The sequence below is a fragment of the Arachis stenosperma genome, chromosome 5 (assembly GCF_014773155.1).
Source record: "Arachis stenosperma cultivar V10309 chromosome 5, arast.V10309.gnm1.PFL2, whole genome shotgun sequence".
Classification (NCBI taxonomy): domain Eukaryota; kingdom Viridiplantae; phylum Streptophyta; class Magnoliopsida; order Fabales; family Fabaceae; genus Arachis; species Arachis stenosperma.
Genome location: NC_080381.1, coordinates 46542268 through 46570079, shown reverse-complemented (window position 1 = coordinate 46570079; position 27812 = coordinate 46542268). Strand labels below are relative to the sequence as shown.

General features: G+C 32.2%; 2 protein-coding genes across 7 annotated transcripts; one reads left to right on the top strand and one right to left on the bottom strand.

The window, feature by feature from the left end:
* Positions 1 to 1401: 1401 nt before the first annotated feature.
* On the top strand, positions 1402 to 2869 carry LOC130982860 (phosphoenolpyruvate carboxylase-like). 4 transcript variants are annotated; one of them, XR_009087206.1, is made up of 2 exons: positions 1402 to 1512; positions 2137 to 2869. XR_009087206.1 is itself a non-coding variant. In XM_057906979.1 (2 exons), exons 1-2 carry the CDS (start codon positions 1487 to 1489, stop codon positions 2642 to 2644), a joined length of 354 nt encoding a protein of 117 aa, XP_057762962.1. In that variant the 5' UTR covers positions 1402 to 1486; the 3' UTR covers positions 2645 to 2869. The 4 variants fall into 4 exon arrangements, 2 of the variants coding, with proteins under 2 accessions (XP_057762962.1, XP_057762961.1); XR_009087207.1 differs by having other exon boundaries at positions 1402 to 2216; positions 2317 to 2869; XM_057906979.1 differs by having other exon boundaries at positions 2317 to 2869.
* Positions 2870 to 6816: 3947 nt separating this feature from the next.
* On the bottom strand, positions 6817 to 8730 carry LOC130982489 (uncharacterized). 3 transcript variants are annotated; one of them, XR_009087171.1, is made up of 4 exons: positions 8362 to 8730; positions 7664 to 7802; positions 7256 to 7475; positions 6817 to 7154 (listed from the first exon to the last, which is right to left on the bottom strand). XR_009087171.1 is itself a non-coding variant. In XM_057906510.1 (4 exons), exons 1-3 carry the CDS (start codon positions 8473 to 8475, stop codon positions 7337 to 7339), a joined length of 378 nt encoding a protein of 125 aa, XP_057762493.1. In that variant the 5' UTR covers positions 8476 to 8730; the 3' UTR covers positions 6817 to 7154; positions 7256 to 7336. The 3 variants fall into 3 exon arrangements, 2 of the variants coding, with proteins under 2 accessions (XP_057762493.1, XP_057762495.1); XM_057906510.1 differs by having other exon boundaries at positions 7256 to 7461; XM_057906512.1 differs by lacking the exon at positions 7256 to 7475.
* Between the last annotated feature and the right edge of the window lie 19082 nt (positions 8731 to 27812).

The window sequence follows — 27812 nt, the reverse complement described above, 5'->3', positions numbered from 1 at the left end:
GCTATTTCTCCTTTTAGGTTCAATTAACTGGTGGTTCTTTTTCTCATATATGTTGTTATAGTCAGATTCTAATTGTCTGGTCATTATGTTGTTATAGTCATATTTATCTTTGTGCACTTAAGTCTTTGTAGTAGGTTGAATTTAAGAGACGAGTTTTTCTTTGATAGTGATTTGGATGAGTTAAAATATACTAGTACTACAATAAATTTATCAAACCTTACATTGTCTTGAAGTACATCATTGATTGCTATATAGTTAAGTTTGACAGCAAGGTGGACTTGTTTTGCCTAAAATGTTTCCATGCTTGGCTAAATGCCTCTTTGAAACTTGTGATAAATATTGTGTAGGAGGAATTGCCTAATAATCTAGTCAGACTAGATATGCTATTTCAAAAGGTAGTGGAGTCTGGAATTGAGATACAGGTCTGTTGTCCTTATTTTTACTGGATCCCTTCAGTTTCAGTTTTAAGAGAATTTTTGTGATTCACTCCTATTAGTAGATATATACATATTTATGTTTCCTAATTGTGATAATGAAGGGTGTAGAAGCAAACTGAGACAGATAAGGCACACTTCTTTCTGAAAGATTATGAAAGATTATGAAAGATGAAACCAGGGTTTGTTTAAGATTATGAAAGATGCCTTTTTTAAGCTGTAGGAACTCCAAATGTATTAAAAGTGTTGATGCTTTATTGTTTCACAATAGCTTAAACGTACCCACATTCACAGAAAGGTTTCTGGCTGAAGTAACAAAGCAAGTTTTAACTGATCTTGAAGCTAGCAAATATCAGATAATTTATTTACATGGTATAGACTTTTTTTTGTTAATGTTTTTGTGTCTTATATATTAATTCATTTTTATTTATAAATCAAATTTCAGATGGCTAAGTACAGGATCTCTGTTTATGGAAGAAAACAGAGTGGATGGGACCAGCTGGCAAGTTGGTTTGTTAACAATGCTATTTATAGCAAGAATGCTGTATGGCTAATCCAGGTGTGTTATTCTATCTTGAGGAATAATTTTTAACATCTATTCTTTGATATGCATAGTCTGTTGATATTGGATTTGAGTGTGCCTGTTCAGCTAGTTGAAAGGCATACTGAATTATAATCGAGATAAATATTAATAATGAGCTAATTATAATGGAGCTGGCATTCGATTTTTTATAAAGTCATTGTTACAATTGTGTAGAGTTCAATTATTAAAATCATGAAAAAAGGAAGCAGTGAATTTTTTGAAGGAGAGAATATTCCAGTGGGTCACAATCCATCAATATTAAACCATAGAAACTCAATTCCCATCCCAATATTCCATTGAATAGTGCCCTTTTTGGCTTTATTCTCCAATTCCAACCATAGTCCTTGCAGCAACCATTTATATCTTTCTGCTAGCTAGCTGCACTCTCATTTTCAATTTAATGCACTCAAAATTAATGAGTAACAATCAGCACAATGTTGATGAGTAAGCACAAACCTTCATCCAAGGCATGGAAACATTTTCAGGATCCAGCAGGTATATTTCATTTGCCATTGAACATTAATGAGTCATCTATCTCTCAAAAGGAAATCCATTTTTTATGCAAATAGTCACAATTTAGTAAGTTAGAATTCTATTAGAATTGTTAGAGTTGATTAGTTCAAAATTAGTACGGGATAAGTTAGTCCTTACTTTCCATTAACCAACTTTCCCACTATTAATGCATTTATACATGTCAACTTCTGTATTAATTTAATAAAAGCTATGATTTCTCTCATTTCTCATCTGTTATACTGACTTGTATGAAACAGCAAGAATTTTTGTGTAATATTCACTCATTAAATCATGAAGGATAAAGAGAAAGAGTTAATGTTCATATGTAAAGAAGCTGAGTGTGGATAGAATATTTCTTTATTAAGTTATTGGAATATTCATTTCACTAAACATAAAAATTAACAAATTAACAATGCAAACCTTTCCGGTCAACTAGTTCCGGAACTTGGTTGGCTCCCAAATTTACAATACTTATAAGTTATGAATCATAAATGATAATCTTGAGAAAATTTTTGTGCTATTCAGTTTCCATACATGTGTATTGCCATCTTTGAATTATTCAAGGAATAATTTTACTTTGGGAACTGAAAAAGGGTTGTTCTTCAGGAGGCCAGGGTTTTTAATGACCCGCAACTAGATGCTAGGAGATGTTCACATGTTTTTATTTATTTATCTATCCCAGCTAGGTAATCTATCTTTTTTTTTTGGTCGAGTTTTGCCTAAGCTTTCATTTATCTGTTGTGGAGAGTTATCTGTTTTGTACCAAGAGTGGTCTGAGGAATGCAGGCAAGAATGGCTCCTGTTAGAGCTCAGTGGAAAGTGCCATCTGTCCGGCCCTGATCTTCCGAAAACAGAAGAGATCACTGATGTTCTGGAAACCTTCCATGTCATTGTAGAACTTCCCTCAGACAACTTTGGTGCCTACATAATCTCAATGGCAACAGCACCGTCTGATATGCTTGCTGTTGAGCTCTTACAACAGGAATGCCACGTGAAGCAACCGCTAAGGGTCGTACCATTGTTTGAAAAGCTTGCTGATCTTGAGTCTGCTCCTGTTGCAATGGCGTGGCTTTTCTCTATTGATTGGTACAGAAACCGAATCAATGGGAAGTAAGAAGTTATGATAGGATACTCAGACTCAAGAAAAGATGCAGGTCGTCTTTCTGCGGCTTGGGCGCTGTACAAGGCTCAAGAGGAGCTCATAAAGGTTGCGAAGGATGTCAGTGGCTATGTAAACATTGTATATATAACCTATTCTATAATGTCTGCTGGATATTTAGATCAGCATCATATGATTGTGTTTCTAATACTATTGTTATTTATATAATAAGACTTTGATTCTTTATGATGGCATATTTGGTTATATAAAAAATGTTTCATATTTTTATTTTATTTTATGTTTTTAATATTGAAAAACAAGTTTATTTTGTAATAAAAAAATTTTAAAAAATTATTTTATTTTACTGACGGATTTACAGACGGATTTTTTGTCTGTATTTAGAGTTTGGGATGGTTTTCTAAGGTTTTAATTACAGACGGAAAATCCGTCTGTAATTACAAATGAAAAATCCGTCAAAAAATCCGTCTGTAATTACAGACGAAAAATCTATCGAAAAATCCGTTTGTAATTACCAACGGAAAATTCGTCGGAAAGCTCGTCGCCTTAGGGAAATGGATGGAGAATTTACAAAGGAAAAATTCATCGGTAACTGGTAAAAATCCGTCGGTAATTTTCCGACGGAAAAAAATCCGTCGGTAAATAATTTCCAACGAGGCTTTTACAGAGGGACGAAATCCGTCGATAATTTAGTCGGTAACCAAAAATCCGTCTGTAATAAAGAGTAAATTTGTCTGTAAATCTGTCTGTATTAATCCATTTTCTAGTTGTGAAAATAGAACATTTGTAACAAAAATTTGTATCAAATTTAAAATTATTACAAAAAAATAGTATTTTGTAATAATAATTAGTGATTGTTACAAAAGGATAATATTTTGTAACAACCTGTTTTATTTTGTTACAAATTATGTTAGTTTTTGTAACGAGATGGTGCTTTGTTACAAAATATTGTAATATTTTATAAAAAAAAACAAGTTGCAAAAATTCAAAATATTTTGTAACAAACTATTTTTTTGTATCAAAAACTCCAATTATTTTTTAACAAAAACAACTTTCTGTTTCAAAAACTCCAATTGTTTTGTAACAAAAAATTAATTTGTCACAAAATTCAATATTGTTTGTAACAAGTTAATTATTTGTCCCAAAATATAAGTATATTTTATAACAATTTTTTTTAAAATGTTAAACACTTTAAGAGTAAAAAAAATTGTGTATATATTTTTTTCAAAATAATTTTATTTTATTTCAAAAATTAAAATTTTTTATGTAGTGTGTAAGACTTAAAAATTTTAAAAAATTTTTATGTAATTGGACTGGGTTATGGATGCCCAGAATTTGCCCCCAGCGATTTGTAATTAATGAGTTCACGTGACAAGGGTCGCGCGTACGCGTGGGTCACGCGTACGCGTTACCTGGCAAAATTCATCCTCACGCGTACGCGTGGGTCACCCGTACGCGTCGCCATGAGCTCACGCCTGAGCGTACGCACGCATCACTGTGCGTACGCACGGCTGCTAAATCTTCTAAATTTCATTTCTTCATGGTTTCTTCTCTTTTGCAAGCTCTTTTTCTCACTTCATCAACTCATACTTGTCTTGAAAACCTGAAATCACTTAACAAATACATCAAGAAATCGAATGGGATTAAAGTGAATAAAATTTAGCAATTAAAAGGTCTAAAAAGCATGTTTTCACTTTCAAACACAATTTAGGAAGAAATCATGAAACTATGCTATTTCAATAGATAAGTGCAAGAAAAGTTGATGAAATCCACCCAAATAGAGCAAATATCATGAAATATGGATTCATCACCGGCCTTAGCTTCGCAGGTCAGGAGTTTGATGATATGTATCTTTTGACCCTCTGCTCTTATTATATTTTTGTGTCGTTACTTTTCTTCGTATGTAAGTTTCTGTTTGTGTGAGCGTTATGCTTTTCGTTTTGCGATTTTTGTTTAAATTTTCCTTCAACGCTTCTCGACTATGAAATTTCTTTCAACTATTACTATGTATATACATTTTATTTTAGAGGTCGTAATACCGAACCACTTCTATTTTATGACTTAAGTATAAAACTCTGTGTGGTAGTGTGTTACAAAAAAACCTTTAAGCAAGAGTTTCACACGCCCTATCTAGCGTTCAAAACGCTGAAGTGGAGAGCTTCCAAGAAGGTCATTGAGTGGGCATTCTACATGCCTTCATTGGCGTCCAAAATGCCATGCACGAGCACCTCTCAGGAGCCTTCAAGAGTGGGAGTTTGGCACGCCAAGATGAAGGGGCGTTTGTCTTCTAAACGCCTTCGATACCTTCCTCAATGAAGTGTTCCACACGCCACAAAGTAACAAGAATGCATGCACCTTCCAGGGAGCAAGAAGAATGGCGTTTCACACGCCTGAGGTAGTAATGCTCAAAACGCCTCAAAGGGTGTCCCAAATGCCACAAAGTTCAAGACCTTCCAGGAGCCTTAGGAGTTGGGGTTCCAAGCGCTAGAACAAAATCAAGTCAGGAAGCGTTTGCTCTTCTAACTCCTTCGACAAATTCAACAGTAATAAGTTCTAAAATTTTGTCAATTAACGGTATATTTGCCATTAAATCTATTAGTAATTAGCGACAGACGAAAAAATTTATCGATAAATAATTACCAGCAAAATTTATATCGTCGGATTTATTCTGTCATTAAATTCGACGACAAACAAATTACTGGCGAATTAACTAAAAAAATTCGCTAATAAATCTAATAATATTTGATGATTTTTTTGTAGTGTTGTTTTAGTTTTATTTTTTCACCTTCTTTAGATTTTCGCCTTCTTACCTTTGTGAATTTAAATTGAGTTATGATCCGATCCGGACGACCGTTGATCTTATTTTAGCCTTTGCATTTACATGGATAACAACTTCATTTCACGATCTAGCTGCAAGAAATCGATTGTTAGCTATAGTTGCACCGAAACTGAGTTTTGCTATCTCATCGCTTCTATTGAGGTAGAGATTATTTGGACTCTGCAGCCTTTTCAAGAATTTCAAATCCTTATCCCCTATTCACTAACCATATATCGTGACAACCTCAGTATTGTGCTTATTTCAGCTAATCTTGTACTGCATAATTAGACAAAGCACCTTGATATTAACCCTTTATATTGTCCAAGAAAAAGTTAATTAGAAACATTTGCATGTTGTTTATGTTCCATCATCTGAGTATCAATTGCAAATATATTTACTAATCCTCTTTCAGTTGATCTATTTAGTTATGAATTTGCAGGTGTTAGGACTTAGGAGTAATCAAATAAGTCAAAATTAAATAGTTTATTATTAATATGCTACTTAGTTATAGTCCTTCTTTTAGTAAGGGGTACAAAAAAATCATTATCACGTAACAATACATATACAACCTCATGTACGCATCTCTCTCAATTCTTTTGCTTTCATTGCTTTTTGATATATATCTTTCCCCTTAATTCCAATTATATTCTATCCGTTACCTTATACCAGAATCTCAACAGGGTGCTACTATTTGCCTTTAATTTTGTTGCAGTTATTATTATTATTATTATTAAATTAGAATTCTCTCTAAGATGAGATTCTATTGTATGTAAGGAAGTGAACAAGTGTTAAACATTTATATCAAATTATCAATAATTTAAAGATTTAATTACTCTGCAGATCCCTATATATAGTTTTACCGAATTTTCAATTAAGTCCCTATATTTTTTTTCTTTTCAATTAGGTTTATATACATTTTTTTTTTACAATTTAGTCCTTGTTAACATTAAACGTTAAAAAAATATTAGTGAATTGTGAAATTACTTGTATATCCCTAGGGACCTAATTGAAAAGAAAAAAAAAGTATAAGGACCTAATTAAAAATTCAAAGAAATTATAAATATTCAATAAAAGATATTCCTATAATTCCTATTTAATGATTCTACAATATAAAAAATATTCCTATAATCCCTTTTATTTTATCACTATCATTTTTTTTTCTTATTTATATACAAATTGTACCAAAACTACCTTCTCTTTATTTTTTTAACTTTCAAAATACCTTATCTTAAGAATATACAAAAAAAATAATAGATAAAATGAAACAGAAATAATAGTAATAAGTATAATATAAAATTCAATTTTCATCACTCAAGTATTTATTATGACCAACATAATAAAAGAACTTGCATATGGCATATGGTAACAAGAATAATTGATAGAATAATAACTAAAATCGCTTACAAAAACTGAGTTCTATATAATTCTTCAAACAAAAGAACCAATTTAGATGACAAAAACTCAAAAGCAAGTATATTAAAGAAATGAATTTTTCTTATGGTAACAGGAACTATCAGAAAGAAATTTTTAAAGGCTGCTTGCTCTAGCATAAACAGATATTCCATCTCCCTTGGATATGATCTTTGCCATTGCAACTGATGCCAAGTGACACAAAGGTTGTCGAGCACCAAAAGTGAGCAGGAAATACAATGCATCCTCACACCGTCTTTGCCACAACAAAATATTTTCCTATAAGATATGATAAATTGTAACATCAGAAAACACACTAAGATTTTTAATGAAAATGCAAATCAACAACAACAAATAATATCAAATAAATAGAACCAAACCTTAATTAAAGGTCAATTCTCAGAAGGTATGTTTTTCATTCCAATTTTAATAGTGGCTGGTCCATTGAATAGACAGAAAATCTACATTGTAATGTCTATGAAAGTTCTACCAAGTGCTGGCTTCACATGAACATAAAGCCTTGCACTTTGCAAGTCTCCACGTTTGAGAAAATCTTTTCTAGGAACAAAATTCCTGTACAAAACCCCTGATCCATTCAATCTGCAACAACTTAGTTTCAGCTTGTATATATAAAATGATCTAGATGCACACAACTAACGATGTTCACAACAAACTAATTCATATATCAATTCACCAATTAACAAAATTTCTGTATATAAATATTTATATTGTAAATCCTAAACCATTATATAAAAAAATTTCAGAAATTAATTCAAAAAATGGGGTACCTCCAAACATGGGGATTGCATCAAGCATAATAGGGGATTGCATCAAAATAGCACTGAAAGCCTCTTGGTTGAACTTTAAAATAGGGATTGCATCAAACATAATAGGCTTGGGTTCAGGATCATTAGCATGATGTTCTGGCTATCATAAACAATAAAAAATTTAAATTTAAATCACCAACAGATAAACAAGTAAAATAAACAAAATCACAACTTTGATATAAACTAAACTACTAATTAGGCAAAGAATAATATCATCAACTTGAATTATATGATATATACAGATTATGATATATGAAATACTTCTCAACCACATACTCATCTTACAAAAGAATCAAATGAAAAGGCAGGATATACATTATTCAATATCTATATACCAATTCTACATTTGATTGAAATTTATAGCTAAGTCACATATTTATTCTAAGAAAAGGATGCAGTATTTGCATCATTTGATATAGAAGCTTACAAAAGAACCAAAATTATAGCTGTCTTCATTCCTTATATGCCTTAAGGAGGATTGGACCAGAACAACAATCTAAGAACCATGACCAAATAATACATAGTATAAAACTAATTTTCACAAAAACTGAAAAGAATATTAAAAACTCAAACTCATGTTCACAAATCACAACTCAAAAAAAAGTTTAATAAATTAGCTCAGAAAAAAGGAGGAGGATTTAAAGAGGTGAAATTTTTACCTGTTCTATATCAATCCTGAATTCAATCTCATACATCATGCGAGATTCAACACTCCCTCTTATCCTCCTACAATTGATTCTTGTGCACATAAACATAATGAAAGTGGTACTCATTCCGAACCCAATAACCGTGACAAATTGGTACCTGAACCCATCATCTCCAATCACCAATTTTTTTCTTTTTTCAAATTTTAACACAACAAGAAGAAGCGCACGCCGAGTGGCAGACGAGGCTTCGACAGCGAGGTGAGGCGAGTCACGCCGAGTGACGGAAAGGACCGATGGAGGAGAAATACATTTCACACTATTCTCAGAGAGCAAATTAGGAGCTGGTTAGAGTTTTCTTTTTCTTTTGGGACAAAATGTCAAGGATATTTTGGGTATTTTAAAAAAATAGAGACATCTAATTAGCATATTTAATCCAAACAGGAGAATATTCATTTTTTAAACAGAATATTCTATTATCTTAAACGATATTCTCACGGTATGGACTTAATTGAAAAAAATTAACATATAAGGACCTAATTGAAAAGAAAAAAAGTATAAAAATTTAATTGAAAATTCGGTAAAATTATAGAGACTTGTAGAGTAATTAAACCTAATTTAAATTTTGTACATATTTTTCCACCTCTTTTGCCTCTCTTATCGAACACAATCTTCAATTCATCAAGCCATTTTAAATTGTAAAAATGTTCTATGGATATAAAAAATCAATCATAATAAGTTTCTAGATATTGATGTATATTTTATATTATTTTTTTAGCATAATAATTAATTATTAAAATTGCCCATTTTTTTTTTAAAAAATTTAAACTTTTAATATATATCAAAATATTCAAATATTTCCACACAACAGTAATTAATTTTTTTAGAAATACAAAAAATCCATTACAGATATATTTTTTTAACTTATTCAATCATATTTTGATTGTAAATGTGTAAGTCTAGTTTGAATATATTTGTATTTCTATAAAAATAGTTGATCGATCTGTCTAATTTCACATGTTCATGTAGCATTGTATTTAGATAAAAATTTTATGAAACTTTGTATAATTTTAAAATAATAAAGATGGATCTTTTTTAAAAAAATATTTTAATTATCTACATGTATAATTTTATACATAAACTAATTTATAAAAATGTTTACTCTATTTTTTTCAAGCAAAATACCCTAAAAATAAATCTTACATTGATAAAATAAAAAAATGTATAGTACTGAGGAAACTTCTAATGCAAACACAATATCTTATTACTAATAATCACTTTCACCAATAGAATTAATATAATTCAATGCTTCTTGTTTCTTCTAGTAGCTAACTATATTGGTCCCTCATCTATCACACGAAAGCAGTGATGATGATTAACCTGGTCATATATATAGTGCTAAAGAGAGATGATATTTCTATTTTATACAAAAACTGGTTGATATATCTCTCTCTATATATATAATAAGTCTCGTTGATCAAAATGTGAATTGGAGTGAGGAAATAAATTAAAAGAGGCAAGTCCCACACTATGGTCATTCCCATACTTCTCTCATTAATGCCTATCATCCTGATACACTCTGTCAGTTCAAAAGAAAAGAAAAGAAAAGCATATACCTTATTACTAGCAAAATGGACCAACCTCTTAAAGGAAACTCAAACTGTCACACTGGCCTTCATACTTCATTTAGACTTTTGACCATATTTTCCAAGGGAAATCATTTCTTTAATTTTAACAAAAAAAAAAAATACTAGATCTGAAATCGATCAACCTATCAAAATTAGGATATATTATTCCTAAATTCAGTAAATAGTTTACTCAAATTAAAGAAATTTCACAATGTCAAAAAACTCAAATAAGTATTCTTATTAGTTATTATCTATGTCAGTAATAAGATTAATTTTAATTATACCTTGAGACAAAATGAAAACTATATGAGGCAGTTGTGGCCTAAGGGTAGTGATGATGTCAAGTGATGGGTGAATCAGAGAATTGGCAGAACAAGCAAGCAGGTGCATGAGCTGTGTTCTATTTTAAGTTCTATCTTTATTGAAATATGCTAAAGACCATAGACCCATTTAGGAATATGACAGAATGTTTTCCATCCTTCAGTTTCTTTTTTTTTTATATATATATTTTCACTTTAATTGCAAGTTCTGCTATTAGGCCCCAACTACTCTGATATTTTCACTTTAATTATTATTTTTGTATATATTATTTAACAAATGTAACAGTACTTTAATATGATGTATCTCACATCTTCAATATCCTGATCATTTCATATAGTTTATCCAAGATTAATTATTTAATTTCCACCATTGTTGGTTTATTAATCAAATAGTAATTAATAATTAAGGTGGCTATTATGTACGTGGACACTAAGAAATAGGTTATTATTATTGCGTTGCATGTATACTAAATAATAATACTTATCATGGTGGCGGGAATTTGAGGAAGTGGAGAAATGTCACTTTCTATAGAGACATCACAAAAACATACTTTCTTGAATTATTATTGGATTCCCTAATTAACATATTATTATTGTTATTATTATTATTATACCACTGTGTAGCTATCTAGGCCTGCAAATTTCAATGAAATCAATTAAGTATAGCCATGATCTTTATTTTTGAATTCAAACACATCAATAACAAATAAGGTACCCTAAGTTGTTGTCATTCAACAATATCATCACAAAGAAATTTTCAAGGCTCTAGGAATTTGGAAACACTGTTCAATTAGTGTTTTTTTTTTTATTGAATATAGTCATTATCTTTATTTTTGAATTCAAACACATCAGTAGTAACATATATAAGGTGTCTTTGTTGTTGTCATTCAATAATATCTTCACAAAGAAACTTTTTAAGGCGCTATAAATTTGGAAAATCTGTTCATAATAAAGAAAGATTGGTTTGAATTGAAGTTGAATTATATATATATATATATTTGAAATTAATTTTAATATACTGAAAAAATAAATAAGTTTATATAATTATCTAATTGAATTTATATTTTTAGATGAGATTTTAAATAATAAATTTAAAAATTATATTTTTTTTGTTAATATGTCAATACATAATTGATTATTGTATAAAATTTTTTTAACTAACTGTATATGAAAATTAAATTTTCAATTATATATATATATATATATATATATATATATATATATATATATATATATATATGGTAAACAAAAGCATATATGAAATAATGAGTGAACCGTGAAATCTTTTCAATTCCAAAAGGCAATATTATTATGGGTATGATAGAGGAGTATTGATTAACATCTGCTACATATATGAGTAATATGAACCCCCCAGCCTCACTTTAAGTAGAAAGGAACAGTAACTAGATGCAACCTATCATTGCAAATAATGGTTTTTGCTACACACAACTCAGTTACGTAATAATTGTTGTATGGAACCCATATGTATGTTACTAAGTTAAAAATCATAAATTTATGCTATGATGCAACTTTTGTTGCTTAAAACCGTTTGATCCTTGTAAGTTGGGGTTTTATGAACGGATCGGACCTAATTATAAGAATTTATTTAAGAATACATGAATTTATATATATTTTGCTTCTATACTTCAATGAAAATTATGTAAATTTTTCTTATTAAATATGAGTATGTACGTGTATATATTTAGTTAGTTTTACCATAATTTTAACGTTTAAATTCATTGCTAAAAAATGTTAGCCATAACATGTTATAAAATTATTTCTTTCAAAAGTTAAGTACGTTTCTTCATGTAAGAATTTTTTGTAATTTATGTAATTTTTTTTGTATAGGTTTTTTAATTTTTTTTATTTATTTTATACTTTTCTTTTATATAACAATGGTCAAATTTTCGATTATTTTACTATGAAAATTTTGATACCGTATGATAAAATTACTTTTTCAAAAGACTTAAATTGATAAAAAGAAGTACATAAATAATTATATTTTTAATATACTAAAACACATATACACACATGAGAGTGATATTAATTAAGATGAGGAAAATTATTATTATTATCATAAAAAAGGGGACACATAAAAAAGGCCCAAACTATGGGAATATAAGGGGATATTGCATTGAGAGAAGCTAATTAAGGGGGGCATAGGATTCCTAAAACTTTTTCTTTAGCACAATGCAAGAGAGCGTGCTAGGTAGAAAAGATAGGGAGAAAAAGTGTTGAGTTAGTGATGAAGTGAAAATAATACCACAACACAGTAACTTGAAAAGGTGACTCTAATAATAAATATAGAAAGCAAAAATAATATATATGGTTCCCACAAGGACGCAGGAATCCCAAGTAGTCGAACCCCAACATCTACATAAAGCTAAAAATAGATAAAATATAATTGGCATGAGGCTTCAAATTCTGTTCCACACGTGGGACCTTTGTTCCCTCTTTCTCTTTCATATGGGATCAATCAAACTATATTTTTATCTTATTGCATCACAAAATCGAAATAAAGAAAAAGGGTTGTTTTAGTAGGGACGTTTCTTACATGCTATGCCAAGTTTCGTTTTGCTCTTATGCCTCATGCCATGTCCATTACCTATATAATTCACCTTCACATTTCCTTTTAACATTTTTAAATAAGACAAGCCTTAAATGTTCACATTATATCAAAATTGGTTTAAATGGTTATGCTTTGAATAAGTTTGACCAAGCAATATAATTAGGTTAGACACTTTTAAGACTATGCATTAGGCCTTTCCTTATAAAGAAATGTTTTTATTTTATTTTATATCATTAGTTCCTCACTTTACTTATTGACTAATAATTCTTTATTATTAAATAAGATATAAAATTTTATGCTCCATCTAATAATTTAAAAAAAAGTGTTTATTAATTCAATGTACAAAATGTGATTACAGATAACGTATTTCATTTTCCGTATCCTCCATTTTTGTTCAACTAGGTAGAACACTGTTAATATAGAAAAGGAACCATGTGACATAACAAGGTAGTTCATATACTTTATAATAATAGTACTTTGGGAGTTTGGGTAGTCATAGAGAATCAATTAAATCGTCACTGAGGTGAATATGCATATATAATTTAATTTATAAAGGTTTTTTTTTTTTTTTGGTAAATCATATATAAAAAGTAGTTTAAACGTTTGTACTCTCTGATGGCTATCTCTCTTTTTTCTTTTCATTTTATTTTATTTCTATTATCTGTTGATGTGTTGTCTAAAGATCAAACTTTATATGTAGGGTAAAACACTCCTTCTTTTTCAGTCTTCTTTTTGGACCTTCTTGTCCTCTTTTTTGGTTAAGTCCAACTTATTGATTAAGCTAAAAGTGCATGATGAAGGAGCGTTAAGCAAATCTTAAAACAGCTTCTTTTATTTGAAAGAAAAAAGTGTTAAGGGATTATGTGGTAAATAGAATAGCCTATCATGTGTGTCAAAAAAGAAAGCACAAACAACAAGACAAATTAATGCGTACTTAGGCTAAAAAATTTAACAAGAGTTCACATAGTATCCTCATTGAAAAGGTAGTTTACCAAATAAAGTTGTCGCCGGACACATTTACTTTTTCTCATGTGAGAGAATGTAACAAAGGATCACGTAATTAACATGCTTAAGAAACTAAGATAGATCATATCATTAAACAAATAAACTATCTCATCTATCGATCCGTTATATAGATATAATTTTTCTAAAAAGTTTGATAATCAAAAGAAATTAGCCAAAATCAAATAATTTCAGTATGAGATTAATAAAAAGTCAAAGAAAACTTATATAAAAAATTTACATAAACTTAAAAAAAACCTCTTACCTAAAAATTATGAAATTTAATTATTTATATGTCTCCTTCTATTAACTTAAGTAGTTAAGTTTTTAACTGAAATAGTTTCATTACAGAATTACAAAACATGTGCTTAAGAAACTAAATAGCTTAATTAATATGTTATATATACTAAAATAAAATAATCATGCTTAATTTACTTCATGTAAACTAAAGCTGGTTCAAAAACCACTTTTAATTTAATTTTTCTTGATACCTAATATCGTCATCCACCTTTGCTAGCTTTATTTTTTGTTTTTCTCGCTTTTCCACAAGCCTTTTGGTTTTGTTGTATTCTCGTTTCTCAGATAAATGAAGAAAGAGAATGATTGCTTAGCCATATGTGTGAAGAATATTGTGATCTTGTTCTTAAATTACAACACTTTTCCAATTGCAAAACGGCTAAGGAAAAATACAACAACAATAATAATAATAATAAGGGACCTGCATTTGGACACAGTGAAAACAAATATGGCCAAAGAAAAGCAAAACTTTAGGTTCCCATAAAACATATTGCTATATCACAAGTTCAAAGATGCTAGTCACTTTAGTATTTTTTTTTAAATTATTTATTTTTTTGGTTGCACTATTTCAGATTGATGACAATACACATAGGCCATATATTTATAAGTGATAGAAAGCAAGCAAGGCCATATAGAAAACTGAAAGGTACAATTTAGATTAACCAAATCTATTATATAAACAAAAGGGACCCTTTTCTATATGTGACCTATCATAGACACAAATAAGTGTAATTGATGAGGCTAGTGAATAAAACCAAAGAACAAAGAGGGTATAGTTCTGGTAAAACTAAAGTAAAGTAAATTAGTGCCAAATGTCTATGCAATTTGACATCAGATCAAAACATGAATCAAGTTATCATAAACTCATTGAATATTTAGTAGCTAATGATTCCCAATTCTACCCTCTTTTTTATTTTGTTTTATTTTACTTTTTTTTTTGTTAAGAACTCTACTAAATAAAAAAGGACCCACGTGTTTTAGTTTATGTTTTATTCTATAATTACTTGATTAATTATCATAATTTTCTTTCCAAATTTTGGCAAAAGAAATTTTAAGGGTCCACACAATGGAAACACTTGTCATAATGTAACTGAGTGGGTGGCAAATAGGTTTGGCATTATTATGAAGGGGCTTATATGAAAAGAAGATGCATATAATAAGACCCTCCCCTATCAATCAAATACCAATCTCTTTGGGAACTTGGGCCACTCTACCAAGTTCTTAGTCTTAATTTGGCATCATAATAATTTGATTTAATCAAATTAATTTTGGATATACTAATAAGATCATCAATTTGGCAAGTTTTGTTAATTTGTCTAAGTTGGTGGCATCACAAAACTAGCTAGATCATTTTTCTATACCTTGGCTTCAATACTGACCATTTGTGTGCGTGTGACTTTTTTGGCACTGGAAAAAATTAAATAATTAGTATAACTTTATGCTCAATTTGTATATATTAATAATAATAATTAGTGTTGGACGCATCATTAGAATTATAACAATAACAATAAAAGACTAATAACAACAACTTAATGTGTCAACTAATTAATTCTGGCAAACATCTAAAACATTCAAGACCCCCAAAAAAAAAAAAAAAAGGGTTTGAAATGTTCATAGATAGATAAGGCATTAATCATAGTGAAAGAAACCTAAAACATCAAGCATCATTAAATGGGTCCTTAATAATCTTTTAATTGGCAAGAAAAAGCCAGTGAAATTATACCAATTTCCCCACTTAGTTTATAATTATGTTAATTTTACAATTTATATATTACATTGTGGATGGAGGGGTATAGAGAGAAATGTCAATTTAAATAGACTAGTGACAAGAAATAATCCACCCTCTAATTAAAGTCTACCCTAGCTGGCCATGGTATTTGAAAGGTTTTGTAAGTGTCAATTTTTGCAAGGGACCCTTAATATATATACCATAGGAAATGCAATTGTGACAAACTTTAATGTACATGCCATGGCCATGACTATTATGATTCTCACAAAAACAATATTTGGTGGGAGCTCAGAGATATCTCGGATAATGCCATTTCCGCTCCTAAAGTGCTCATTACAATTGTCCACAAACATTGACCCCTTTCATTCTTTTAGTTTTTATATATTTATATTTATATATGCAATACTATGTGAAACTAATTTGGTCCATCTCATTGAAATTATTCTATTGTACACATGGGGCTTAGTATTTAATTTGTTTTATGTGGGCTATAATTAAGGTTCACGTCAAATGAAATTATGTATAAGTAATCAAATCAAATCAAAATTCAAATACAAAGTAATATAATGGGTCCAATAATGTTAACGCCGCGTGGGATTTTTGTCAAAGATTAAGATGAATATCAACGCGTTTTAAGAGAAACTTTATGATTTATCTATCTATAATATGATCCACTATCACAAAGGATAAGAAATAGAATTGATAAAGAAGAGGCTATAGCGAGCTAGCACTATTACACTAATAGGGTACGGTCAACCCAAGATAAGAGGGGAGATTATCAAGGAATACTAAAATGCTATCTTCATTCATCAATCATAATATTAATAGATGAAAAAATCACAAAATTCATGGCATAATGGGAGGGAGGGTTTTTAATACCCTTTTTGAAAACATGCATCACAGCGTAGTTCCATAATTCATAATACCATATATAATAAAAAAAATATTTAGGAAGAAATAGAAATTAGTTCAAATGAGTCTAAAATTATTTTATTTTATATTTATTAATTATTATTTTAATAAATAAATAATGCTATATGTAATAAGTATATAATTATAGATTTTATATGTATAAAATTATGAATATTAAATTAAATAAAATAATTTCATATTAATTGCTTCCGAGCATCAGTCATATGTTTGACTTTTTATGCACTATATTGTCCATAGTTAATTAAAACCTATTAAAAGCTATAAATCACATTAAAATAATTTTCATGTTCTTTGTTAATAAATAGAAATATAAAAAAAGTGAGAAACTAAATTATGGTGAGTGGTTATTATTATAGTTATAACTATTTGGCATAATTTGATGGTTTTTGAATTTTTAGTGATTGATAATGTAAATTTTTTTTTATATATTAACTATGTATACAAATTAGTTTTTTTTAAATAAATTAGAAAAATGGAAATAAAAAAGATGGTGATGCATAATGAGCAAAGCTTTTCTATATATGTCATCTTGCTCTTTGATGGCTGCTTGTGGGACAAATATCACCGACCCTCTCGGTGTTTTAATTTCCATCCCTATGACCAATAACCTTTTGCACCACCTAATATCTATTTTATTTTTTATTTCTTTATTTTTTATTTTATTTTACTTGCTTGAATTTCAGATTCCTCTATCGTAAAAGCGTCTATCCCTAAATGTCATTCACATTCTCATCGTTTTAAAAAGTTACAACCTCCATAGTATACGGTTATTATTCTTTGCACTTTTTCATAGTATTTCACCTCTTTCCTTTGAATGTCAATCACTATTCTTACGTGGGACGGTGCAAGATTAAGATAAAAGTATCTTACAATCCCATCCATAATCACAACGAGTTTGGTTTTTATTCGAAGTGATGATAAACAATATGATTTTGAATAGTGTTTAAAAGTTTAAGCTAAGACACGACAATCTTCTGAAGATATATTAATAACCCTAATTGTCCTCTTGCAATAGAGCAACTGAGCAAGGATCATTATGTTTAGCGTTCATCTATAGAAAAGTAAATTAGGTAGTTTGTATTTAAAATACAGTGTTTAAACCAAAAGGCACTTATGAGTGACACTCAATTCTTTTTATTTTATAAGATTTTATGAAAATGGTTTAAAGAACTCTAAACAAAAGCATGAAACAACAGGGTTCTTACAGAGAAGTAATGTAAAATAGAAAAAGCTTGTGTAGCTAGAAAAACCAGAAAAACTCCAATTCTATTTTGACTCATGAGTTCTATTTTGACTAGTGTATTTTATTTGCTCTTTGATGTGAAGGTTCAAACTCTATATATATAACCAGCACAATTTTAGGCTATTTATCCTTGCTAAGTTACTTCACTTTTATCTATATTCTCTATACTCCCTTAAACTAAGGGTTAGAGCTTGGAGAACCCTTAGTTTAGATATTAAAGAATCAAAATTGGCACCTTCTAGGAGTTTAGTGAGAACATCTGTAATTTGAACATGCGAAAGAATGTGAATAATGTGAGTTAAGCTGTTCATGACTCTATCTCTGACATAATGCAAGTCAACTTTAAAGTGTTTATTTCTGCTATAAAGAGTTGGGTTTTGAGACAACAAACCATGCCTTGAGTATGTGCACAAAAATATTAACTCAGCACTTTCTTTCCACAATCTCGTTCAACTAACCAGCAAGTATACTGGGTCGTCCAAGTAATAAACCTTACATGAGTAAGGGTCGATCCCACAGAAATTGTTGGTATGAAGCAAGCTATGGTCACCTTGTAAATCTCAGTTAGGCAGATTGAATAGTTTTGGGTTTCGAAAATTAATAATAAAAAGAAAATAAAAGGGATAGAAATACTTATGTAAATGAATAGTGGGAATTTCAGATAAGTGTATGGAGATGCTGTGCTCCTCTTGAATCTCTACTTTCCTATTATATTCATCCAATCCTTCTTACTCCTTTCCATGGCAAGCTGTATATAGGGCATCACCGTTGTCAGTGGCTACATCCCATCCTCTCAGTGAAAACGTTCCTATGCTCTGTCACAGCACGGCTAATCAGCTGTTGGTTCTCGATCATGTTGGAATAGGATCCATTGATCCTTTTGCGTTTGTCATCACGCCCAGCAATCACGAGTTTGAAGCTCGTCACAGTCATTCAATCCCAGAATCCTACTCGGAATACCATAGATAAGGTTTAGACTTTTCGGATCCTCATGAATGCCGCCATCTATCTAACTTATACCACGAAGATTCTGTTGGGGAATCTAAGAGATATGCGCCCGGCTTAGAGTAGAACGGAAGTGGTTGTCAGTCACGCGCGTTCATAGGTGAGAATGATGATGAGTGTCATGGATCATCACATTCATCAAAGTGTTGTGCAACGTATATCTTGGAATAAGAATAAAAGAGAATTGAATAGAAAGTAATAATAATTGTATTGAAACTTGAGGTACAGCAGAGCTCCACACCCTTAATCTATAGTGTGCAGAAACTCCACCGTTGAAAATACATAAGTGAAAGGTTCAGGCATGGCCGAATGGCCAGCCCTCTCAAACGTGATCACAGGATTTAAAATACAATCCAGGATGAGATTATGATGGTAAAAAGTTCTATTTATAATAAACTAGCTCCTAGGGTTTACATGAGTAAGTAATTGATGCATAAATCCACTTCCAGGGCCCACTTGGTGTATATTTGGGCTGAGCTTGATCTATCCACGAGCTGAGGCTTTCGTTGGAGTTGAACTCCAAGTTATGACGTGTTTTGGGTGTTCAACTCCGGATCATGACGTGTTTCTGGCGTTTAACTCCAGACAGCAGCATGTACTTGGTGTTCAACGCCAAGTTACGTCGTCAATTTCCGAATAAAGTATAGACTATTATATATTGCTGGAAAGCTCTGGATGTCTACTTTCCAACGCCGTTGAGAGCGCGCCATTTGGAGTTCTGTAGCTCCAGAAAATCCATTTCGAGTGCAGGGAGGTCAGATTCCAACAACATCAGCAGTCCTTTTTGTCAGCCTTTTTCAGAGTTTTGCTCAAGTCCCTCAATTTCAGCCAGAAATTACCTGAAATCACAGAAAAACACACAAACTCATAGTAAAGTCCAGAAATGTGAATTTAACATAAAAACTAATGAAAACATCCCTAAAAGTAGCTTGAACTTACTAAAAACTACCTAAAAACAATGCCAAAAAGCGTATAAATTATCCGCTCATCACAACACCAAACTTAAATTGTTGCTTGTCCCCAAGCAACTGAAAATCAAATAGGATAAAAAGAAGAGAATATACTATAAATTCCAGAATATCAATGAATATTAATTATAATTAGATGAGTGGGACTTGTAGCTTTTTGCTTCTGAACAGTTTTGGCATCTCACTTTTTCCTTTGAAGTTCTGAATGATTGGCTTCTTTTGGAACTTAGAATTTTGGATAGTGTTATTGACTTTCCTAGTTAAGCATTGTTGATTCTTGAACACAGCTACTTATGAGTCTTGGCCGTGGCCCTAAGCATTTTGTTTTCTAGTATTACCACCAGATACATAAATGCCACAGACACATAACTGGGTGAACCTTTTCAGATTGTGACTTAGCTTTGCTAGAGTCCCCAGTTAGTGGTGTCCAGAGCTCTTAAGCACACTCTTTTGCTTTGGATCACGACTTTAACCACTCAGTCTCAAGCTTTTCACTTGGACCTGCATGCCACAAGCACATGGTTAGGGACAGCTTGGTTTAGCCGCTTAGGCCTGGATTTTATTTCCTTGGGCCCTCCTATCCATTGATGCTCAAAGTCTTGGATCCTTTTTACCCTTGCCTTTTGGTTTTAAGGGCTATTGGCTTTTTCTGCTTGCTTTTTCTTTTTCTTTCTATTTTTTTTCGCTATTTTTTTCTCTTTTTTTTCGCAAGCTTCTTCTTTTTCACTGCTTTTTCTTGCTTCAAGAATCAATTTCATGATTTTTCAGATTATCAATAACATTTCTCTTTATTCATCATTCTTTCAAGAGCCAACAGTTTTAACATTCATAAACAACAAGATCAAAATTATGCACTGTTCAAGCATTCATTCAGAAAACAAAAGTATTGTCACCACATCAATATAATTAAATTAATTTCAAGGATAAATTCGAAATTCATGTACTTCTTGTTCTTTTGAATTATAACATTTTTTTCTTTAAGAGAGGTGAAGGATTCATGGAATTATTCATAACTTTAAGACATAGTTACTAACTACTAATGATCATGAAGTAGAGACACAAAACATAGATAAACACAGCATAAAAACCGAAAAGCAGAAAGAAATAAGAACAAGGAATGAATCCACCTGAGTGAGGGTGGCGCCTTCTTGAAGGTCCAATGGTGCTTTTTGAGCTCCTTTATGTCTCTTCCCTGCTTCTGTTGCATGATTCCTAGTAATTTTGGTGTTCCTATCCTTAGTTGCTCCCAATAATTGTGTGGAGGACAATTTATCCCATGAGGTATCTCAGGGATCTCTTGATTTGCAGTCAAATGTTCTACCACTGAGCTATAAACCCTTTACATGAGTCTTTCCATCTCCCATGACTCAGAGGTGGAAGCTTTTGTCTTCCCTTTTTTTTCTTTTTTTTTTGAGGTTTCTCTGACCTTAGGTGCCATTAATGGTAATGGAAAAGCAAAAAAGCTATGCTTTTACCATCCCAAACTTAAAACATTGCTCGCCCTCGAGCAAGAGAAGAAAGAAGAGAAGAAGAAGAAGAAGAAGAAGAAAATAGAGGAGAGTGAGGGGAGATGGATTCGGCTATATGGGTGGGATTGGGTGGGAAAGAGAAGTTGAATTGTAAAGGTAGGTGGGGTGTATGGGGAAGAGTGGATAGATGTAGGTGGTGAATGAAAAACAGAAGGGATGACCATGAATGGAGAGAGAGAGGGTGAGGTAGGTGGGGATCCTGTGTGGTCCACAGATCCTGAGGTGTCAAGAAATTCCATCCCTGCACCAAATAGGCATGTAAAATGCCTTTGCACACCATTCTGGCGTTTAAACGCCGTGTGGTGCACATTCTGGGCGTTCAACGCCCATGTAAAGCATGTTTCTGGCGTTGAACGCCAGTTTCATGCTTGTTACTGGCGTTCAGCGCCAGCTCTTCTTCTCTAGGCACATTCTTGGCGTTCAGTGCCAGAATGTTGCTTGTTTCTGGCGTTCAGCGCCAGAATGATGCTCTGTTCTGGCGTTGAACGCCGGCCAGATGCATCTTACTGGCGTTGAACGCCAGCCTGTGCTTCCTCCAGGGTGTGATTTTTTTCTTCTGCTATTTTTGATTCTGTTTTTAATTTTTATGATTTTTTCGTGAGTCCTCATGATCATGTACCTAATAAAACACAAAATAACAATAATATAGAATAAAATAAAAATTAGATAAATAAAATTGGGTTGCCTCCCAACAAGCGCTTCTTTAATGTCAATAGCTTGACAGTGGCTCTCATGGAGCCACAAAGGTGATCAGGTCAATGTTGTATAGTGCCAACACCAAACTTAGAGTTTGGATATGGGGTCTTAACACCAAACTTAGAGTTTGGTTGTGGCCTCCCAACACCAAACTTAAAGTTTGACTGTGGGGGCTCTTCTTGACTCTGAACTGAGAGAAGCTCTTCATGCTTACTCTCTTTTGTCACAGAGGGATGGCCATGTGCCTTAAACACAAGGTAGTCCCCATTCAATTGAAGGACTAGTTCACCTCTGTTGACATCTATCACAGCTCCTGCTGTGGCTAGGAAAGGTCTTCCAAAGATGATGCAATCATCCTCTTCCTTCCTAGTGTCTAAGATTATGAAATCAGCAGGGATGTAAAGTCCTTCAACCTTTACTAACACGTCCTCTACTATTTCATAAGCTTGTCTCACTGACTTGTCTGCCAGTTGTAATGAGAACAAGGCAGGTTGTACCTCAATGATCCCCAGCTTCTCCATTACAGAGAGTGGCATAAGATTTATCCCTGACCCCAGATCACACAGAGCTTTTGCAAAGGTCATGGTGCCTATGGTACAAGGTATTAAGAATTTGCCAGGATCTTGTTTCTTTTGAGGTAAAATTTGCTGAATCCAGGTATCCAGTTCACTAATGAGCAAGGGAGGTTCACTTTCCCCAGTCTCATTACCAAACAACTTGGCATTCAGCTTCATGATAGCTCCTAAATATTGAGCAACTTGCTCTCCAGTCACATCTTCATCCTCTTCAGAGGAAGAATAGTCTTCAGAGCTCATGAATGGCAGAAGGAGATTTAATGGAATCTCTATGGTCTCTATATGAGCCTCAGATTCCTTTGGATCCTTAATAGGAAACTCCTTCTTGCTTGAGGGACGTCCTAGGAGGTCTTCCTCACTAGGATTTTCGTCTTCCTCCTCCCTTGTGCATTCGGCCATATTGATTATATCAATGGCCTTGCACTCTCCTTTTGGATTCTCTCCTGTATTGCTTGGGAGAATACAGGGAGGAGTTTCAATGACTTTCTTACTCATCTGGCCCACTTGTGCCTCCAGATTTCTGATGGAGGATCTTGTTTCACTCATGAAACTGAAAGTGGCCTTTGACAGATCAGAGACTATATTGGCTAAATTAGAAGTGTTTTGTTCAGAATTCTCTGTCTGTTGCTGAGAAGATGATGGATATGGCTTGCTATTGCTCAGCCTATTGCGTCCACCATTGTTAAAGCCTTGTTGAGGCTTTTGTTGATCCTTCCATGAGAAATTTGGATGATTTCTCCATGATGAGTTATAGGTGTTTCCATAAGGTTCACCCATGTAATTAACCTCTGCCATGGCAGGGTTCTCAGGATCATAAGCTTCTTTAGAAGCTGCCTCTTTAGTACTGTTGGATGCATGTTGCCATCCATTCAGATTTTGAGAGATCATGTTGACCTGTTGAGTCAACACTTTGTTCTGAGCCAATATGGCATTCAGAGCGTCAATTTCAAGAACTCCTTTCTTCTGAGGTATCCCATTATTCACGGAATTCCTCTCAGAAGTGTACATGAATTGGTTGTTTGCAACCATGTCAATGAGTTCCTGAGCCTCTTCAGGCGTTTTCTTTAGGTGAATAGATCCACCTGCAGAATGGTCCAATGACATTTTCGAAAATTCAGAGAGACCATAATAGAATATATCTAATATAGTCCATTCTGAAACATGTCAGATGGACATCTTTTGGTCAGCTGCTTGTATCTTTCCCAAGCTTCATAGAGGGATTCACCATCTTTTTGTTTGAAGGTTTGAACATCCACTATCAGCTTGCTCAGCTTTTGAGAAGGAAAGAATTTGTCCAAGAAGGCAGTGACCAGCTTATCCCAGGAGTCCAGGCTATCCTTGGGTTGTGAATTCAACCATATTCTAGCTCTGTCTCTTACAGCAAAAGGGAAAAGCATGAGTCTGTAGACTTCAGGATCAACTCCATTCGTCTTTACAGTCTCACAAATATGCAAGAACTCAGTTAAAAACTGATAAGGATCTTCAGATGGAAGTCCATAAAACTTGCAGTTTTGTTGCATTAAAGCAACTAGCTGAGGTTTCAGCTCAAAGTTGTTGGCTCCAATGGCAGGAATGGAGATGCTTCTTCCATCAAATTTGGACGTTGGCTTTGTGAAGTCACCAAGCATTCTCCTTGCATTATTATTATTTTCGGCTGTCATATCCTTCTCTTGTTCGAAAATTTCTGAAAGGTTGTTTCTGGATTGTTGTAATTTAGTTTCTCTTAGTTTCCTTTTCAGAGTCCTTTCAAGTTCTGGATCAATTTCAACAAGAGTGCCTTTTTCCCTGTTCCTGCTCATATAAAAGAGAAGAAAACAAGAAAAGAAGAGGAATCCTCTATGTCACAGTATAGAGATTCCTTTATGTTAGTAGAAAAAGAAGGGGGTAGAATAATGTAGAAGAATGGTTCGGATTTTTAGATGAAGAGAGGTGAAGAGAAGTGTTAGTAATTAAATAATTAAATAGAACAAGAAAAGAGAGGGAGAGAATTTCGAAAATAATTTAGAAAAAGGGGTTAGTATTTTCGAAAATTAAAAGATAAAATAGAATTAAAATTAAAACAATTAATAAAAAAGAATTTTTTGAAAAAAAGAGAGAGGTATTTTCGAAAATTAGAGAGGGAAAAGTAGTTAGGTGGTTTTGAAAAAGATAAGAAACAAACAAAAAGTTAGTTAGTTGATTGAAAAAGATTTGAAATCAAATTTGAAAAGATAAGAAGATAAGAAGTTTAGATGAGATATTTTGAAATCAAATTTTTGAAAAAGATAAGGTTTTTGAAAAAGATAAGATAAAAGATAAGAAGATTTAATTTTTAAATTACTTAACTAACAAGAAACTACAAGATAAGATTCTAGAACTTAAAGATTGAACCTTTCTTAACAAGAAAGTAACAAACTTCAAATTTTTGAACCAATCACATTAATTGTTAGCTAATTTTCGAAAATTTGATATAAAGATAAGAAAATGATTTTGAAAATAATTTGAAAAATATTTTTGAAATTTTCGAAAATGATAAAAAAATGAAAAAGATATGATTTTTGAAAAAGATTTTAAAAAGATAAGATTTTTAAAATTGAAATTTTGATTTGACTTGTAAGAAACAACTAATTTTGAAAATTTTTGACCAAGTCAACCCAAAATTTCGAAAATTTGGAGGGAAATAAGGAAAAGATATTTTTTTGATTTTTGAATTTTTAATTATGAGAGAGAAAATCAACAAAAATACTCAATGCATGAAATTTTTAGATCAAAACAATGAATGCATGCAAGAATGCTATGAATGTCAAGATGAACACCAAGAACACTTTGAAGATCATGATGAGCATCAAGAACATAATTTTGAAAATTTTTTATGCAAAGAAAATATGCAAGACACCAAACTTAGAAATCTTTAATGCATGGACTCTAACAAACGAAAAATGCACATGAAAAACAACAAACAACACAAAACAAGAAAACATCAAGATCAAACAAGAAGACTTGTCAAGAACAACTTGAAGATCATGAAGAACACTATGAATGCATGGAATTTTCGAAAAATGCAAGAAAATTTTTTTAAAACATGCAATTGACACCAAACTTAAAAATTGACTCAAAACTCAAACAAGAAACACAAAATATTTTTGATTTTTATGATTTTCTAATTTTTTTGGATTTTTATTAATTTTTTCGAAAATAGAGTTTGGAAAAACGAAAAATAAAAGAAAAATTTTGAAAAAAATTTTTGAAAAGAAAATTACCTAATCTGAGCGACAAGATGAACCGTCAGTTGTCCAAACTCGAACAATTCCCGGCAACGGCGCCAAAAACTTGGTGGACGAAATTGTGATCAACAATATTGGCTCTTTGGTATGTGCACAAAAACATTAACTCAGCACTTTCTTTCCACAATCTCGTTCAACTAACCAGCAAGTGTACTGGGTCGTCCAAGTAATAAACCTTACGTGAGTAAGGGTCGATCCCACAGAGATTGTTGGTATGAAGCAAGCTATGGTCACCTTGTAAATCTCAGTTAGGCAGATTGAATAGTTTTGGGTTTCGAAAATTAATAATAAAAAGAAAATAAAAGGGATAGAAATACTTATGTAAATGAATAGTGGGAATTTCAGATAAGTGTATGGAGATGCTGTGCTCCTCTTGAATCTCTACTTTCCTATTACATTCATCCAATCCTTCTTACTCCTTTCCATGGCAAGCTGTATGTAGGGCATCACCGTTGTCAGTGGCTACATCCCATCCTCTCAGTGAAAACGTTCCTATGCTCTGTCACAGCACGGCTAATCAGCTGTTGGTTCTCGATCATGTTGGAATAGGATCCATTGATCCTTTTGCATTTGTCATCACGCCCAGCAATCGCGAGTTTGAAGCTCGTCACAGTCATTCAATCCCAGAATCCTACTCGGAATACCATAGATAAGGTTTAGACTTTCCGGATCCTCATGAATGCCGCCATCTATCTAACTTATACCACGAAGATTCTGTTGGGGAATCTAAGAGATATGCGCCCGGCCTAGAGTAGAACGGAAGTGGTTGTCAGTCACGCGCGTTCATAGGTGAGAATGATGATGAGTGTCATGGATCATCACATTCATCAAAGTGTTGTGCAACGTATATCTTGGAATAAGAATAAAAGAGAATTGAATAGAAAGTAATAATAATTGTATTGAAACTTGAGGTACAGCAGAGCTCCACACCCTTAATCTATAGTGTGCAGAAACTCCACCGTTGAAAATACATAAGTGAAAGGTTCAGGCATGGCCGAATGGCCAGCCCCCTCAAACGTGATCACAGGATTCAAAATACAATCCAGGATGAGATTATGATAGTAAAAAGTTCTATTTATAATAAACTAGCTCCTAGGGTTTACATGAGTAAGTAATTGATGCATAAATCCACTTCTGGGGCCCACTTGGTGTATGTTGGGGCTGAGCTTGATCTATCCACGAGCTGAAGCTTTTGTTGGAGTTGAACTCCAAGTTATGATGTGTTTTGGGCGTTCAACTCCGGATCATGACGTGTTTCTGGCGTTTAACTCCAGACAGCAGCATGTACTTGGCGTTCAACGCCAAGTTACGTCGTCAATTTCCGAATAAAGTATGGACTATTATATATTGCTGGAAATCTCTGGATGTCTACTTTCCAACGCCATTGAGAGCGCGCCATTTGAAGTTCTGTAGCTCCAGAAAATCCATTTCGAGTGCAGGGAGGTCAGATTCCAACAGCATCAGCAGTCCTTTTTGTCAGCCTTTTTCAGAGTTTTGCTCAAGTCCCTCAATTTTAGCCAGAAATTATCTGAAATCACAGAAAAACACACAAACTCATAGTAAAATCCAGAAATGTGAATTTAACATAAAAACTAATGAAAACATCCCTAAAAGTAGCTTGAACTTACTAAAAACTACCTAAAAACAATGCCAAAAAGCGTATAAATTATCCGCTCATCACTAAGAAACATGCAATTAAAGCTCTAAAA

What these genes read in the sequence shown, in the direction of transcription:
- LOC130982860 (XM_057906978.1), top strand. Translation starts at nt 1,452, where the DNA reads ATGTTGATGAGTAAGCACAAACCTTCATCCAAGGCATGGAAACATTTT. An exon ending in ACATTTTCAGGATCCAGCAG is followed by an intron (nt 1,513 to 2,276) that starts GTATATTTCATT and finishes TCTGTTGTGGAG; the next exon opens with AGTTATCTGTTTTGTACCAA.
- LOC130982489 (XM_057906510.1), bottom strand. Translation starts at nt 8,475, where the DNA reads ATGAGTACCACTTTCATTATGTTTATGTGCACAAGAATCAATTGTAGG. An exon ending in TCAGGATTGATATAGAACAG is followed by an intron (nt 7,803 to 8,361) that starts GTAAAAATTTCA and finishes TGTTTATGATAG; the next exon opens with CCAGAACATCATGCTAATGA. An exon ending in TGCAATCCCCATGTTTGGAG is followed by an intron (nt 7,462 to 7,663) that starts GTACCCCATTTT and finishes TGAATGGATCAG; the next exon opens with GGGTTTTGTACAGGAATTTT.